Source organism: Centroberyx gerrardi, chromosome 1 (genome assembly GCF_048128805.1).
Source record: "Centroberyx gerrardi isolate f3 chromosome 1, fCenGer3.hap1.cur.20231027, whole genome shotgun sequence".
Lineage (NCBI taxonomy): Eukaryota > Metazoa > Chordata > Actinopteri > Beryciformes > Berycidae > Centroberyx > Centroberyx gerrardi.
In genome coordinates, this window is record NC_135997.1 from 9,520,656 (window position 1) to 9,538,009 (window position 17,354).

Consider the following 17,354-nt stretch of genomic DNA (forward strand, 5'->3'; position numbering starts at 1 on the left):
AGTAGATGGTGCTATAAGCTCTGTGGATAAAAGCATGTATAGGCCTTAGCAGGATGCCTGAGTACGGTATAGCGATGCCTTGGGTCTTCTTTTGTTAAAGTAAAACTCTATGAACACTGATCAGTGATCAAAGTACAGCAGATAATCGATATGACAAAACTCCACTTCCATTATCAAAATGAATGAAATCATGAATCTTTACTTGCTATACGCCTACTCTATGGATTTTGACAAAGAACTATATTTTTTAAGAGGTTGTTACAGTGCATTTAGGTGAGTTTATCCTCCAAAATACTACTACCTAATAGCAACTAACATCATCATCTAAGTATGAATAACAACATGAGGAAAAGTATGTTTCAAAATACAATTTTATCAACTTTTAAAAAACAAAAAGTAGCAAAAGGAGCTTATGAAGACACAGAAGTAGATCACAAAGCTACACGGGGAACAGAGGGTGCATGCAGCCCAACAGTGTGTTTTCACAGCAGTCTGCACAACTTGTTTTCAAAGAAATCAAATATATCACTAAGGATTTCATTTTACAAGTAAGGGTTATGTTCCTATAAAGGCTTGAGGCATTAAAGGATGATGGTTTTTATGTAATGAATGTGATATGCTGAAGAGCAGTCAGGTGACAGAAAGGCGTGGTTTGGTTCACTGATTACAGACACAAACATCTAACAAAGTGAGCCACCTGTAATGTGGCTAAAATGAATGGGAATCATTGACATGCTTCTTAATTCTTGGTCAAATCACACATACCCAACATTTGAACATGCCAGGATTATCTGTTGACTCCCATTCATTTAATTTCTGTGATTCTTCTTCTGTGTATGTATTTTTGTATACACTGTCTCACGGGAAGCTATATAAGATAAGCTATATCAGCAGTTTTCTTTCACATCAACATATAATTGTCTGAACCACTTTACAACATTTGCTGTAGGCATTAGGCTTAATGACATGATCTCCCACAAATGGATACATCTTACAAAAGTCTGACATGTCATAGTCTAATATTTAGCCCAATTTAGTTTAGCCCACAGCCAAACATTTCACCCAATATTCCTTTTGTCTAACGAACCAGCGTGCATGGAAACACAGTCCATATTATACAAACCCTGGATAAAACTTTCACCCTCCAGACACTAACTGGGGGTCTGCACACTCCTGCAGGCTGCAGCCCTCCTGACAGTTATTTACAGGAACATGCGGTCCTTGCTGTGGGAGAAGCGTGTGTTCAGTTCTTGAGACTTCTTCAGCAGTCGCTGCTTCTGCGCTTCGTCGAAGCGGTTGACCTGCAGGTCGTTGTCCCGATCGAACGGCCTCCTCTCCACTGGCTGGTCGGACTTCTCCTCTGCCTTCTGCTTCATCTTTTTTGTGTGCAAAGTCATCAGGGACTCGGCGCGCTTGGAATCCTGACAAAAAGGATTGGGAAGTGATGTTTAAACAAGTCATCACATTTTGTATTAATCATACATTAGGGATAATTAGGGCGAATTAATATCTATTTCGTGTTATAAGTTCATAAAAACATCCCATAATTGTATTTAAATGTATAATTCCAATATACACTACCAGTCAAAGGTTTGGACACATCTGATTGAATGTAATATGTTTTTCATTATCCATTTTGATCTAAAGGCTTATGCTGAAATGCTTGAAATTTGTTTCTTAGACAAATATAAATAGTGAAGTTGATGCCTATGTATGAATTTCTTTCCAAAGCCTTTGCCTTCTCATCAAGGCAAAGGGTGTCTACTTTAAAGAATCTAAAATATAAGATAGTTTTGATTTGTTTAACACTTTTTTGGTCACTGCATAATTCCATTTGTGCTATTTCATAGTTTTGATGTCTTTACTATTATTCTATAAAATAGTAAAAATAAAGAAATATGTGGTGTGTCTAAACCTTTATCAGTATTTTGGACAGTAGCACCACTTACATTATACTTCGACACCTTCTCTGCCATTGCCAAGTCCTTGTGGGACATTTCTGGGACGCTGTCTTTCTCCTTCTCATCCTTCTTCTTTCCCTCAAGGCGCTCCTGTTGGTCAAGAATAAAACCATGAGAGACAGGGAGTCAAACATACAAGATAGTTAAGAAGAAGTATAGAGACAGTTATTTTTTATTTATCAGTGGGTTGAGGTGTTCCTACCATGATCTTGCGCTCCCTGTCTGCGGGTGTATCTGTCCAAATGGAGCGGTCTTTGTTCTCTGGACCCGACTTCTTCTTGAAAGTGCGAGCCCCCAAGCCGATGTGCTGCAGCTCTGGTGGGAGCTCTGTCATCCACGTTTCTCTGGTCAGCACCTCGGGACCATCCTGTGGACAAGATACACACAGACACAAACACACAGACACACATGGACACACACACACACACACAAGAGAGGGAGAATACTTTTTATTCCCTAGCTACATCTACATCCCCAGTGTTAGTCTGAGTTTACCAAATCAAGACCTAAACCTAAATCAGCTATTCAGAAAAAAAAAGTGCCCTCTATCACAGAGGCAAACACTGATCATGGAAATGCTACCATGTCATAGAAAAGTCAAGGGATCTGATCACAAAAAAAGCATTGGAACATAGTTAGAGAGCAGAAGCCCTGTCAGGAAAATCAACTCTTTACCATGTAGTGAGTTGTCCTTTCTTCTCAAACTAATGCATAACATTGTTGAAATCTCACTAGCTAGACACACACATTTTGCACAACTACTGTTTGCATATCTTATTTATAGGTTCCTGCCGCTTTACCTGTTTTTATACTTGCAGTTGCTCAACTTACTTTGTATTATACTTTGATATTTTCATTAACTTTTATTGTAAATATTTTGCTTGGATCTTCCTACTTTATATTAGTGTTTTTATGTTTACTATCTACTTTTTTTTTGCTGTCTGTTTAACGCTATTATCGAGAAGGTCCGGAAGTAAGCATTTTATTGCAGCGTTTGTACCATGTGTAAACTGTGCATATGACAAATAAACTTGAACTCACATCTGAGGTCAGCTTCTCCTTCATCCTTTGCGCCCTGCGCTCAAAGTCCTGAGCCACGGAGTCCTGAACAGAGTGTTTGGCCGGCATCGGTCCGATCACGTCCTCATCCTCTCCGTCACTGCTGGACGGCTCGGCCTGGTAGCCCGGCGGCAGGGCCGGCCCCGGGAACCCCTCTCCATCTTCATCATCGTTATCGTCGTCATCCGCTGCTCTGCGGAAGCCTGGAGGTAAGGCTGGGCCGAGCACAGGCGGCCTGAAGGAGGAAACACTGTGAAATTAAAGCTTCACAGGGCAAACTCTTTATCCAACCACTCATCCACAACAAGTTAATTTCATTTCTGATCATTCAGTGGAATATGTCTGGCAGAGGGGGACTCGTCAGACTCGGGTCACAATTTTAATAGCTTGAGACTTGACTTTGACTTGTACTTTGATGACTTGAAAAGGTTTCTTAAGTCTTGACAAAAGATCTTGAGCATGTGTAAATGACTTAGATTGAAAGTGATGAGATGTGTTCCACCAGACGACTGAATTTAAATTCTGTTTTCTGAATTTGCATGGAATGATTGAATTTACTGCAGTTGAGACGGATTATAGAAATCAAACTCATAATGCACTTACCAAGTTTTTATACTATTAAAACGAGATTGCATTGAAAAGTCCAAGATATTTTGTTTTCTTTAAGCTATCAAATTGATACTGGACTCTTGGTTTGTTTAGACTTGGGACATGACATTAATGACATGACTTGATAATCTACATTTAGACTTGAGACTTGACTTGAGACTTGTGCCGATCTTGACTTGAAGACTTGAAACTGACTTGGTCAGACCTCTGATGTCTCGAGTTGTTTTGCTCACCTCTCTGGTGAACTCTGTTGCTTCTTAAATCCTGGAGGCAGAGCTGGCCCGAAGAAGCCATCATCATCGTCATCATCGTCATCATCATCTTGCGCTTTCGTCTCCTCCTCCCTGCACAAACGACATTATGTTTAGTTGTGTGAACTTTTGTTTTCTTTTACTTCCAGAGTAATGAACCTACCTCTCCGCGGGTCCATCTCCAGCTGTATGCTTGGTCTTGGCTCTCTTGAACACCACCTCCTGCTCACTTTCATCCGAAGAACTCGACGGTTCTCCCCGTTTGTAACCGGGAGGCAGAGCTGGACCAGCGACTAATAATACAGAAGAAGAAAAATCAGCAAAGAACGACAACAACTATCAGCTAATAACTGTTTACTATCCAAATCAGTCTCGTGAAACACCGACTCAACTGACATGGTTATAGCCTTTGATTCCACTCAGAAAACTGAAAATTAGACAGAGACTTAACTTACATCCTTTTTCATTATCTGAATCTTCATCGCTTGATTTGCTGAACGTCGGGGGCAACGCAGGTCCGATTACATTATGACAGGACATATTTATCACGGAGTCACTTAGTCACCTCTCCAAAAATACAAAACAATTTCGACTAAAGTAAGAAACGCGCTCTATTCAAGGTTAACTTGGGCCATACGCTGCAGAAAATAAGAGCTCAGCTGGTGAAAGATGTGTCTGAAGAGCGGATCCTCACAGAACGAATTTGACCGTTGCCTCAGGAAGTAAACAGTAACAAGCCAATTAACGAACAGATATAGGTCACATGACTATCACCACGGAAGGAAGCTCAGTAATGTGTGTGTGCGTGGTTCGCTTTGCGTCAAGCTAAAGATAGCCAGAATACGACCAGAAGGAAGGCCAAATTATGCTGTAAAAATACAAGCGCAAAATTGCTATTTAAGATAATGTGGTTTAAGTTTACGTGCTTGTTAGGTTATATGTCTTTTGGTCTCATCTATAGTTTGTAAAATTAAAAATAAAATACAATAAAACACAAGATTTGTCACTCCAGCAGAATACATAATACTCAGTTGAATCATTGAAATAAATATGGAGTGCAAATCTAGCTGTTAAATAGATATTTTTGGAAAAATGTCAATTTCACAGCATACAGGGGATAGAGAAAATAACTGAAACACCTACCTAGTAATCAGTTGCCTTCAGAACAGCTTCAAATTCTATTTTCACTTACTTTAGAGTCTTCTTTAAATGCTTTATTCATTTTCACTTTTGTACTTTAAACACTACATTACCTAGCTGTCAACAAGGGTTTTATTTTGAAGGTTACGACCGGAAGTCGTGTTTTTGTTTACTCCAGTTGCCTTGATACTGGTGTTGTGTCTGCAACTTTTGCATTATCACAATTCATCTTTGTAGAATTTCTGTAGAACATCGGGCTAATGTTAGTTATCTGTTTTTTTCTAATATGTTTTAAAAAATATTAGATATCTTTTCATAGGCTTCTAACATGGGGAAAAAAGATAGAGGAGATCGGGGTGAGTAACGTTACGTTTTATCCTAGCTAGCTAACGTTAACCTAGCGGCAAGCTGAAAGGTGCTACGCAGTTCTCTAACGTTAGATCACCTGCAATGTTAGCATCTAAAAATGATATAACCTAACTCAAGGTGGCCGATACTTTACTAGCACATAAAAAGAAACTGTATGATCCTGTGTATGAATTCATCTTATCATCCTACCTACACACTTACAGCTCTAGTTAGCTGTGTGGCAGAGTTATGGCAGAGGGAAGGAAGGTTGCTAACATAAACAAACTCACAAACTCACTACACTGTTTGCTGTGTAGTACAACTGTAGTCTCGCACTTGCAGCTATTGAACATCTCCACTAATGAAGTTGTGTCTTGCTATAGGACAGTTCATTGGTTAAGAGTTAAGGGAAGCCATTCTCTCCACACTCCTGGAAAGCCTGGAAAGTCGTGGTATTTTAAAATGGTACTTTCCAGACCTGGAGAAGTTATGAAAAATGATAAAAGGGAGACACGTTTTGGGAAAAGTCATGATATTTCTTGAATACTGTCAGATGTCACAAAAAGCTGTGGCTGGCCCCGAAGGGATTATGCAGAAGTCATGGAAAAGTTTTGGAATCATCAGTGAAAGGGGTTGGAAACCGTGTACGTCTCTTGTGTCTGTCCATGGCTACTGGATAGTAATGTCAGGTTTTCTGACTCATTATATCTGCCCACAGACAAGAAGTCCAAAAAGCGGTTCTATGAGGAAGAGGAAGATGACGAAGAGGTGGCGGGCAGTGAGTCGCAGGAGGCCATACCTGCAGCTGCAGGGAAACAGGTGGATGAGTCCAGCACCAAGCTAGATGAGTATGGAGCCAAAGACTACCGAGCTCAGATGCTGCTGAAGAACGACCACTCCTCACGCCCGCTCTGGGTGGTAAGACAGTAGGGATTGTGATTGTTGACCAGGGGTGGAAAGAGTATTAAAATATCTTACTCAAGTAGAATTGTTGTTACGTTGCTGATATTTTACTTAAGTAGAAGTAAAAGTACTGGTGTAAAAATCTACTTAAGTAAGAGTAAAAAGTGGTTCATTTAAAATGTACCTTAAAAGTTACTGAGTTACTTTTTAGAAAAGAGAACATTGATAGATGCAATCTTTCCTATTCAATTGTAAAAGGATGAGAGGACCGAGTTCAAACTAGATTCTTTTAATTGGAAAAATTTGAAATTACAAAATAAAGTGCAAAAAAAGTAAAACCGGAGTAGTCTTCCCTCTACAGACTGACCGTTCACTGCGAATGGCTCCACAATTTGTCAATTTATGATTGCTCAGTTTCTGATGCTTATGGAGAGCCACAAAATCTGTACACTGTAATGGATGTGATTTTAAAATGTAGTGAAGGACAATACTTCAGTAAAAATGCACTTAAGTAAAAGTAAAATTACTGACTTGCAAGTACACAAAAAAGCTACTCAATGATGTAATTAGTTACTTCCACCCTTGTTGACTTCTTGAAGTGAGACGTTCAAGAGAAAACCTCTTCCCAATTTGACACAGCATTATAAGTGACTTCTCTTTGTATCTCTCTCTCTCTTGTCTTCTTTTTTCTCTCTGCCACGCTCCTCTCCCTCAGGCTCCAGACGGACACATTTTTCTAGAGGCCTTCTCACCAGTATATAAGTACGCCCAGGACTTCTTGGTGGCCATTGCAGAGCCGGTGTGCAGGCCCGTCCACGCCCATGAGTACAAGCTGACGGCGTATTCCCTCTACGCTGCTGTCAGTGTCGGGCTGCAGACCTCTGACATCGTGGAGTACCTGCAGAAACTCAGCAAAACATCTGTACCTGATGGCATTGTGCAGTTCATTAAGGTCTGAGTGCTTGGTGTTTTGAGAGGGAGGGAGGAGGTTGGATAGATGAGCAAATGTATTGATTTTATTGGATTTGCCTTTATCTTCTAGTAGGGATGGGACGATATACTTATCTCACGATACAATTCAATGGCGTTCACGATTCGATACAACCACAATACGATGTAATAAATAAAAGAGAACAAAGTGTTACTGTGCAGAATTATGTTTATTTTTGAGCCGCAAATCTTTCTAGAAATGGCATTGGCTTGCTAGAATGTAAACAACAATTTAAAAATGTCATTATAAAGTGTAAATAATAAAATTTCGATAGCGAGTTTGTGAAGTTGTGATGCAGAAGCCGTCTCGTTTGTGATTACTGCAGCAGGATAAAATGTTTTTTTTCTGCCCCACGATACATATTGTCACATTTTTGTATTGCGGTACGTTGAATTTCAATATATCGTCCCATCCCTAATATCCACTAATCATGTGCGGTTATGTTATTGTTTTTAATCCCTCTCTTTCTCTCAGCTCTGTACAGTGAGCTACGGTAAAGTCAAGCTGGTGCTCAAGCACAATAGGTAAAGTAATTTCAACTCTTCCTTCTGTCTTTCCATCCCTCGTTTTCCCTCCAACACGCTTCTTAAATGGTGCTGTTTTTCTCTACCTCAGGTACTTTGTGGAGAGTGCCTTCCCTGACGTGATACAGCGCCTCCTGCAGGACGGTGTGATCCGTGAGTGTCGTCTCCGTACGGCAGAGGGAGCCGACACTGAGCTCATCACTGAGGTCATCCACAGCAAGTCAGCGGTGCGTCAGCCCCCCTCTCCTCTAACACACATTTTATCACACACACACACACACCCACATACACACACAAACATTCAAATACATAAGTTATTTAATGCCACATCAACAAAAGAGACACAGGGACATAAACAGTGAACATACATATAGATACTTTTGCTTAATTATGGAAAATATTCTTAATATACACATGCAATACTAATGAAGTAGAGTGGCTGCCAGTAAAACCTGACACTGAACAACAATGTTCCTTATAATTTTTCAGTGCCTTTAGCAAAATCAGGCATGTGATGAGCGCTGAGCAAAATGGGCATCGTATGCTGTCACCACCTGTAGGTTTACCTGCCATCCACAAACTAGTCAAGCACTATTTAAAATTTGGCCCACACATAAAAGTCTTGTGAAATTGTTGTAAAATTCTGGAAACTTTCCCCTTTTTGGAATTTTTTGTTAGATTTGGGAATTTGGGAATTTTGGGAATTCTGTTATTATTGGAGTATTTAAAATATTTTCTTAAATTCACTCTGACTCTAACAGGCTAACACTGTGGCCTTCACTGTTGCCTCTTATGAAACAACCATATGATTTATCTTCTACAGTAAGCCTATTCATTGTTATTGAACTGGGATTATGCGCACATTTTACAGGAATAATACTAATACAGTAAGGAATTATTACTTAGGATGCAGGTGAAGAACAAAGTTGGAATGAAAAAATGTATCAGGCCCTGTAGGTAAATGGTTTGCATTAGGGTTAGGGTTTTTCTAACCTATAATTTAAAGTACACACTACCTCCAAAACTCATCACTGACAATAACATGTCAAGTGTTGGCAGAACCCAAACATTTCCAGTTGGGTCTCTTTACACAGAAAAACAACTGTTATGTTCTGACAAATGCCCCTCTCTGTCTCCCTCTTCTCTGACAGATCTCTAAGTCTCTTCAGGACAAGGGAGGCACTTCCGCCTCCCAGCAGACCGAAGAGGGTCAGGCTCCAACCCCCCAGGTTCCTGAAGACATCTTCAGCTACTATGAGCAGATGGATAAGGAGGAAGAGGAGGAGGAGGAGACTCAGACAGTGTCCTTTGAGATTCGACAGGTGTGTGTCTGATTTCACGGTTTTTGCTGTTTAAGTAGAGGAGATCAATGAACAACTTATCTTCCTTACTAATCCAATAAAGAGGCAGTTTATATTTTGTGATTCTACCTCCCACTCACCTTTTTTTCTGTTCTATTCTAATCTGTTCTATTCTAATCTGTTCTGTTCTCTCCTGGTCCGGTCTAGGAGATGATCGAGGAGCTGCAGAAGCGCTGTATCCAGCTGGAATACCCTCTGCTAGCGGAGTATGACTTTCGCAACGATACGGTCAACCCAGACATCAACATGGACCTGAAGCCCACTGCTGTGTTGCGGCCCTACCAGGAAAAGAGCCTGCGCAAGATGTTTGGGAATGGCCGTGCTCGCTCCGGGGTCATCGTGCTGCCCTGCGGTGAGAGAGCTGGTTTGCTTGTGTGTGTGTGTGTGTGTGTGTGTGTGTGAGAGAGAGAGAGAGAGAGAGATAGAGAGAGAGAGAGGGCTTTTGTTGTTTAAACGCTTTGCCTCCCACTTAGATTCAAAGAAGCCCCCCAAACCTTTTTTATAATTCCATAAAAAATAATAGCCGGGTCATTATAGATCACTTAGCCTATATACTGGGCCAAAACATATTCAAAACAGAAAACATGCATCCCAAATAATTTGAGGTAAAAATACATGATTTTCGGAGTTGCTGAGTGATAATAATTTAATGAGCTTTATTGGCACAAATTAAGTAGTACAGAATGTTGCCAGATCATGTTGGCAATAATATCAGTATATATGTAGGTTAGTCAGAGTTTGGTCACTTTGAAGTTGCTATAATTACAGTCATGCTCAAAAATGTTTGCACATACTATATTGTTTAAAAATCCATTTTTGGGGAGGCTGAAATCTACAAAAGACCATACCAAAGTTTTCCATCCCAGTAAAGATAAAAGTCTTGGCACAATTTAACAAGCTATACTTACAACCAAAACATGACAACACTTGATACGGAATGTTGAACAAATATTTGCCAGTAGCTCAGTTTTGCCCCAAATTTTTCTGATTTGAATATTTAAACAAAAATCCTGAATAGTTTTTTTTTTTTTTTCATTTTGTAGCATAACAAGGTATGCAAAAAGCTTGTATGCCTCTATAATTATATTTCCCCCTTTCCTTCCCAGGAGCGGGCAAGTCTCTGGTGGGAGTCACAGCTGCGTGCACAGTGCGGAAACGCTGCCTGGTGCTGGGTAACTCCTCGGTGTCAGTGGAGCAGTGGAAGGCCCAGTTCAAGATGTGGTCCACAATCGATGACTCTCAGATCTGCCGCTTCACCTCCGATGCCAAGGACAAGCCGATCGGCTGCTCGGTGGCCATCAGCACCTACTCTATGCTGGGCCACACCACCAAGCGCTCCTGGGAGGCAGAGCGGGTTATGGAGTGGATGCGTAGCCAGGAGTGGGGACTAATTATCCTGGATGAGGTGCACACTATCCCTGGTGAGCTGTTACAACAGTCCCCCATGCAACAAAATAATACCTGTCCATGTTATTCTAAGAGTGTTTTGAAGATTCATACATATTTCCTCCTTCCCTTGAGGTAATACAGTATGTGTCCTGATGTCATTTATATGATTAATGTGATTCAGGCTGGGTTTATAAAAAGCACTGAAGCACTCAGACCTTGCTTGGCATACGAATGAATGAATATGGACATTTGGTGGGGTTTACCAATGTTATGGTACATACTAGGGATGTTAATAACGAGTCATTTAGTAACCGAGTACTTGTTTTCTATTACCGAATAATATTCGATACTCTTTTCTCCGGTATGGGGGGTTTAGTCTGAGTGAATGAGAGTGCAGATGGCTGAGATGACAGTAGGATGCTTTGCTTTAGGTGGTTACGCATACTACTTGCACTTTACAATGTCGTTGGACTATGTGCAATAACTCCATGTTGACTGCATTGGTTTCTCTGCATTATGTGTGTGGTTGGTAGACAAGCTAATGTTAGACTGCCTAAAGTAGACACCAAAGGTAGACACGACTGTAGCCAAGCTTTGCTGGGTAAATTTACTTCTTTAATATCGCCCTTGTATGTTCAGGAGGTATAACGTCCCTTTTTTACGTATTCATTTGCATTATCCAAGTTTTAAATTTCACTATTAAACTATTGTTTACATCCCTACATACACAGTGTGGTAACATAATAATTCTGTGCTCTCTCTAGCCAAGATGTTTCGTCGTGTCCTGACCATCGTCCAGGCGCACTGCAAGCTGGGGCTCACTGCCACGCTGGTCAGGGAAGATGACAAGATCGTGGACCTCAACTTCCTAATTGGGCCGAAGCTGTTTGAGGCCAACTGGATGGAGCTGCAGAACAACGGCTACATTGCCAAGGTCCAGTGTGCTGAGGTGAGTCCTGCTGTTTGTGAGTTAGAATAAGACAAAGGAATTGAAAGATACAGGAGGAGCCCACACTGAGAGATTGATCCCATCCCATCTGGTGAAACATACATCAGAAACCTGTGGCTGTGCGTTCTTCTCCTCATAGGTTTCTGTTTTCCTTATTAACAATGAATTTTTACCTTCTGGAAACAAGACAGAAAGCAATTTGATAGATGTTGAGCAGTCTTAAATTCCTGTTTTTCCAGATTTTTATTTAATCTTATTAAAATCAATAAATAATATTAACACTGGGCTAGTGTCAGTGACTCACACACAGGAGATATTGCCAGGAATCTATGACCAAATGATTTCTTTGTAATCAAAGAGATGCTGAAGGGAGGTAGAGATGGTGAAATTTGCTGATTAAAATCAGCTGAAATTTGCTGCTTTGCATACCTTTTGATACCGTATGGGCCAGTGATCCGTGGCCAGGGGCCTTTTGGCCGGAGCTACAGTCTAGATTCAAAACTAAAGTTGAGTAGGCTTTGTCACCTGGTTCAGTGAAGTCAGTATCATCTGTTGGATCTCTTCTTAAAACACTTTTACAGACTTTTATCTAAGGATTTATTAGATTGCTTTGCCTATTTTTGGGGTGTTTTTTTCCTGTTATTTTTTTTTGTTGTTGTTGTAAATTACTGTTATGCCCTGTTAGTGATTTGTAAACTGTTTTAGGGAAGTGCTAAGCAAAGTTTCTTATTAATATTTGTATGTATAGCTATTATTATTATTATTATTATAATGATTATTACATACACAAAGGATAGGATAGTACTTATACCAGAGGGTTGAGTTTAACTTTATTTCTTGAACACTATCAAATATATGTGGTGGCTCTACTGATGTAATTAGACACAGTGAACCACAAGAAAATAACCCATTATAGCATAGATAAAGTAGGCTACTGTTTTTGTAACTGCATATAATGATCGCTCTTGGGCTGGGAATTGTACAACTCAAAAATGAGTGGATGGGATAGGATGAACTCCCTGAAGAAATGACCCGTGTCTCTGTCCTCCAGGTGTGGTGCCCGATGTCTCCGGAGTTTTACAGAGAGTATGTGGCCATTAAGACCAAGAAGCGCATCCTGCTTTATACTATGAACCCCAATAAGTTCCGTGCTTGCCAGTTTCTCATTCGCTTCCATGAGCGGCGCAATGACAAGATCATCGTCTTTGCCGATAACGTCTTTGCCCTGAAGGAATATGCCATTCGCCTCAACAAGTAAGTCATTTACAGTATGAGCACTCTCATTGTTGCAGTGTAATCGCCTAATATATTTCGGAAAATATGCTTCATGTTTTTGATTGTCCTCTCTCACTGTCCTCTCAAGGCCTTACATCTATGGTCCCACCTCCCAGGGGGAACGCATGCAGATCTTACAGAACTTCAAACACAACCCCAAGATCAACACCATTTTCATCTCCAAGGTAAACCGATCAATATGGTATGGTCTTTTATATTCTATTAGCTTCTGTATCATAATATTGCTGCATCATAATGTCCCTCACATTGGTGCACTTTGGTTTCATATATATAAACATATCAAATAAATGCTCACATTAAATTTTTTTCCAGTAACAGTTGAGGAGAATGGATGCTAAAGCTTAGGACTTTCTTAAATATAATGAAACATTTTCTCTGCCGGCCAGGGATTCAAGGCTCTGTTTAGGAGACGACCTGAAGCATGTTTTTGTCTGATAAAGCAATTATTACATCTTTGTTTGGAAATCGCAGTGGTAACATTGCATGTCAGTGAATTTGTATACTCTGCCACCGTGCAGGTTGGAGACACCTCATTTGACTTGCCAGAAGCCAATGTCCTGATCCAGATCTCCTCTCACGGCGGATCACGCAGGCAGGAGGCCCAGAGGCTGGGCAGAGTGTTACGAGCCAAGAAAGGTCAGTCCCCTCTGCCTATCCAAACAGCCATGACAAAAGCACACATGGCATGCTTTTTTAGCTTTTTTGCATATCTGTCACACGTGGTTGCTTATCTTGTGTACCTACACCCATGCACAAAGACGGTCTCACTCCTTGTCCACCTATTTAGGGATGGTAGCAGAGGAGTACAATGCATACTTCTACTCGCTGGTGTCCCAGGACACACAAGAGATGGCTTACTCCACCAAGAGGCAGAGGTTCCTGGTGGACCAGGGCTACAGCTTCAAGGTGCGTTAACCTCTGCAGCGTTCAGTCGTTCTGGGTCGCTCCATCCGGCTCAACACAATCCAGCTTTCTCCAGCCAGCCACTCCACAGCCGCTCACACGTTTCACCTTATCACCTCCACACAGTTTCACACCCTTTGTGTCTCCACAGAAATTCACACGTCTAATCTCACCCAGTTCACATACCAGATGACACCTTTCTTTCATGGGGCTCTGTGTGACCCTTTTTTTTTGTGTTGTTGATGGTCCAACATTCAACACATTCCCTACTTAGCTTCACAGTTTTGCACAGTCACTATAGACAATTGTAACACAGATTCTTAGCCCGGCTGGACTACACAATCGTCAGGTCGGGGGAGGTGGACGGGGCACTCGGTCCTGATGATGGGTGCAGATGATCCATATTTAGCCCTATGAATTCAGACTAGCCGGAGCCCGACAAGATTTTTTCAAATGTGTTTGGTTTCATCTGACCCAGTCTGGTTAGGCTTGTGTCGTTTGAAGTGGTCTAAGACTCACCAAAACTGAAATCTGATAGTGATCCTGGCAACAACCAATGGGAGTTTAGCTCACGGGGGAAGAAAAAGAGAATGAGCTGGAAGAGAAATCAGTTTTAACAGCAACTCCCACTCACGTAGATGGTTTACATCAGCAGAGATTTCCAGCTCCACTTGCTCCATAATTGATAAGCTGCTATACAATTTTACATGGAGGAATAAATCTCATATAAAATGGCAACATTCCTAGATAAATCCACATAAATCCACATAAATCCAAATACGTATGCAAGTAAAAATTAAGTGAAACAAGTCTCATACAAAATTCTTGATCAATGTTATCCTTGCAATAATGTCAGTTCAAAATACATTTGTAACATAAATGTAAACTGTTGCTGCTTTACCATGAAGCAAGAAACGATAGAACACATATTTCCTAAACGAATTTACAGTGAACTGTTCTGGACAAATGGAGGAATGTTTTTGAATGACAAGATCAGGTAGTGTGTGATCCTCATCTTCACCTCACTTTGCCCCGTCACGGAGTGTGCACAGCTTCTGTGCAAGCATTTACTCAGGACTAGCCATTTAGTCTGTATTGCCCTCGTTGGGCAAGATTTGAACAGTCTTGTAGTCGGTCCTAGACTTGACACATTCAACACATTCCCTACTTTATGAATTTGTCAAATTCATTCATTCACTTAGCTTCACAATTTGGCATATTCACAGCGAGGAAGGCTTTCTCCATTGACACATTCAAACATCAACCATGCAACATAATGAAAGATTCATTATTTTCATCATCATTTATAGTATGATCGTCCCTCACATGTATTTTCCAATTCCCTCTTTACCTTGCCATGTTCCTCTCCTCTCTCAGGTGATCACTAAGATGACAGGGATGGAGGAGGAGGACCTGATGTTCTCCACCAGAGACGAGCAGCACCAGCTGCTCCAGAAGGTCTTAGCTGCCTCAGACCTGGATGCCGAGGAGGAAGTGGTGGCGGGGGAGGTGGGCGTACGACCGCAGGTGAGGGTCCAAACTTCAAATTTACAAAATACTGACTCAGAAAGCACATGTCGTCACTTTTGCATGCTTACATTTTTTTGCTTTGTTTCATATTGTTCTTACGCCATATTTTTTTCTCTCTCTCTCCCCGCTTCCCAATCAGTTCTCGAGGCGAACGGGCACCATGAGCTCCATGTCGGGTGCGGATGACGCCGTCTATATGGAATACCGAGGCAGCAAAGCCTCCGCAGCGGGCAAGAACATCCACCCGCTCTTCAAACGCTTCCGAAAGTAGATGCGCTGACTCAAACCCGGCCACCTACTGGGTCACTCAGAAAGCTACAGGGTAACGGAACTAAGGGAGGGACCAATAATATATACTGAGGCTAAGGACCAGTTGGTCTGGAGAGGGAGAACAACTGGAGATAAGCTGAAGCTGAATATTAAATGATGTACGTTGCTTCTTTCTAATGGATGATGTTGGTGTTAGTGACTTGTTCATCTGGTTAAGAAAGTGTAAAGAGGGGGTTCTGTGTGAAGACTAGCTAATGCCCTCTGGTCTCAGCTGCTCTCTGTGACAAACCTTACGTCCCGGATGAGCTCCATGTCCCTCCAGAACGATACCTAATGAGAGAGAGTGCTTTGCTGAAGTACGACGTAAAGTTGATATTAACCTTTTAGGACAGCTAAGGGTCAACTTTCATTATTCTTACTTCTATCAGTCATTTGGCAGAGGGGGGGTAATTTGTGTCTGATAGTATCTCAGAGCAATACAGTTAGCGGTTGCTTTACGAAGAACACAGCTGTGACCAGTTGTGTGAAAACCAAAAGGATATAGTATGAAGTGGACCTTTGTCTACGCAGCTTTTTTTGTAAATGTGGCTACATTTTACACATTAAAACACAAATTAAACCCACAGGCAGTGGACAGTCATCTGTCCCATACTAAGTAGCCCCATGTGTTTTCTTAAATGATTTCTTGATGTAATTTTCATTAATGTGTTGTGTGTTTTCTTCTGTAAAATCTTCTGGAATATTTATTTTTTGTTAAAGAAGCATTTTTTGGTAAATCTGTTTTCGCCATAGATTCTCAAAAGGATGTGAAACCAAGCAAATAATATTTTTAAGTGTTAATCAGATGTTTTGGCAAGAAGAGATGATTCAGCTCTACCTAAAAAGTCTGATAAAAGAATAAAAGTTGTAAAAGTTTTTGTTTTTCCTTTCTTCAAACAGTTTTAATGAGCTGTAAGGGAAAAATCTGTCCACAACATTAATTACAGGAGGCTTGAAGAAATGTTAGTCTCTCAGGGAATTAACAATGATGGTAACATCAAATGTGTTAAATACAGTAGAACTTGATGTAGTGCATTACTGAATAAAATGTTAGTGCCATTTTAAAAGTTTATTAACAGTTTGCAGTAAACTGGAGCATTACAACCATGTAGAGCAATGCATAAAAACCCTCAGGATTTAGTCAACATATATAAATAACTGCTATTATTGCCAACAATTGATAGATTTTGTCGCTATTGATTACACATTAAGTTTCTCTTTAATTTTCCCAGTACACTACTTTCTTTTAATTTGGCTGAGTAAAGAAGTTGTACAGTTATGCACAAGATGCATTTTTCATGGTTTAATGGAGGAATGGAAGGAAGGAGGGCTGTGGAGCTTTATTTGGATTTGGCACGAGTCCAAGCCAGGGCCGGGGAGGGGAGATGGGGTCCACTTACCCCTCAGCTTGAAGACTTGAGGATATTCCAAAGGGAACATCCGCAGCCTGGTGCCTTGTGCTAGCTGCCAAAATGGTGAGCGTGGGAAAATACCCACCTCTGCCCAGCCACCCATCACTGAACCACAGTGTGACATGAGGAGAGCAAGATTCCCCCTGAAGAGCCCCTCTGCAGCCTGGTGCCTTTGCTTTAATCCCTGTTTCTATACTAGATTTAGTAAAAGCTCAATGGTTCTGGAGGACGCTTTTATCACAAAGTGGAGAAGTAGTGGGGTAGATGTGAATGAAAGCGTCTGCCAAAATGGGTAGAGAGTGGAGTGTTGCTTGTGTCAGAGTAGAGCGGGAAGAAGACTACACAGAAAACAAATCAGAAAAGGAGTAACACTGTTCAGATGAGGGTAATAAAGGCAAACTATAGGTTAAAAAAACAGT

The 17,354-nt window shown here is 41.0% G+C and overlaps 2 protein-coding genes across 3 annotated transcripts; one reads left to right on the forward strand and one right to left on the reverse strand.

Moving 5' to 3' along the window:
- Positions 1-353: 353 nt before the first annotated feature.
- On the reverse strand, positions 354-4,554 carry gpalpp1 (GPALPP motifs containing 1). 2 transcript variants are annotated; one of them, XM_071915005.2, is made up of 7 exons: positions 4,336-4,554; positions 4,044-4,173; positions 3,863-3,973; positions 3,003-3,255; positions 2,164-2,328; positions 1,950-2,051; positions 354-1,421 (listed from the first exon to the last, which is right to left on the reverse strand). In XM_071915005.2, the coding sequence occupies exons 1-7, from the start codon at positions 4,418-4,420 to the stop codon at positions 1,203-1,205; spliced, it is 1,065 nt and encodes a 354-aa protein (XP_071771106.1). In that variant the 5' UTR covers positions 4,421-4,554; the 3' UTR covers positions 354-1,202. The 2 variants fall into 2 exon arrangements, with proteins under 2 accessions (XP_071771106.1, XP_071771105.1); XM_071915004.2 differs by having other exon boundaries at positions 3,003-3,270.
- Positions 4,555-5,214: 660 nt separating this feature from the next.
- Positions 5,215-16,388, forward strand: ercc3 (excision repair cross-complementation group 3). The gene is made up of 15 exons (XM_071915020.2): positions 5,215-5,376; positions 6,087-6,286; positions 6,987-7,223; positions 7,737-7,786; positions 7,878-8,013; positions 8,938-9,108; positions 9,295-9,499; positions 10,254-10,568; positions 11,301-11,485; positions 12,537-12,739; positions 12,849-12,945; positions 13,300-13,417; positions 13,569-13,687; positions 15,062-15,211; positions 15,354-16,388. Exons 1-15 carry the CDS (start codon positions 5,349-5,351, stop codon positions 15,483-15,485), a joined length of 2,346 nt encoding a protein of 781 aa, XP_071771121.1. The 5' UTR covers positions 5,215-5,348; the 3' UTR covers positions 15,486-16,388.
- The last annotated feature ends 966 nt before the right edge of the window (positions 16,389-17,354 follow it).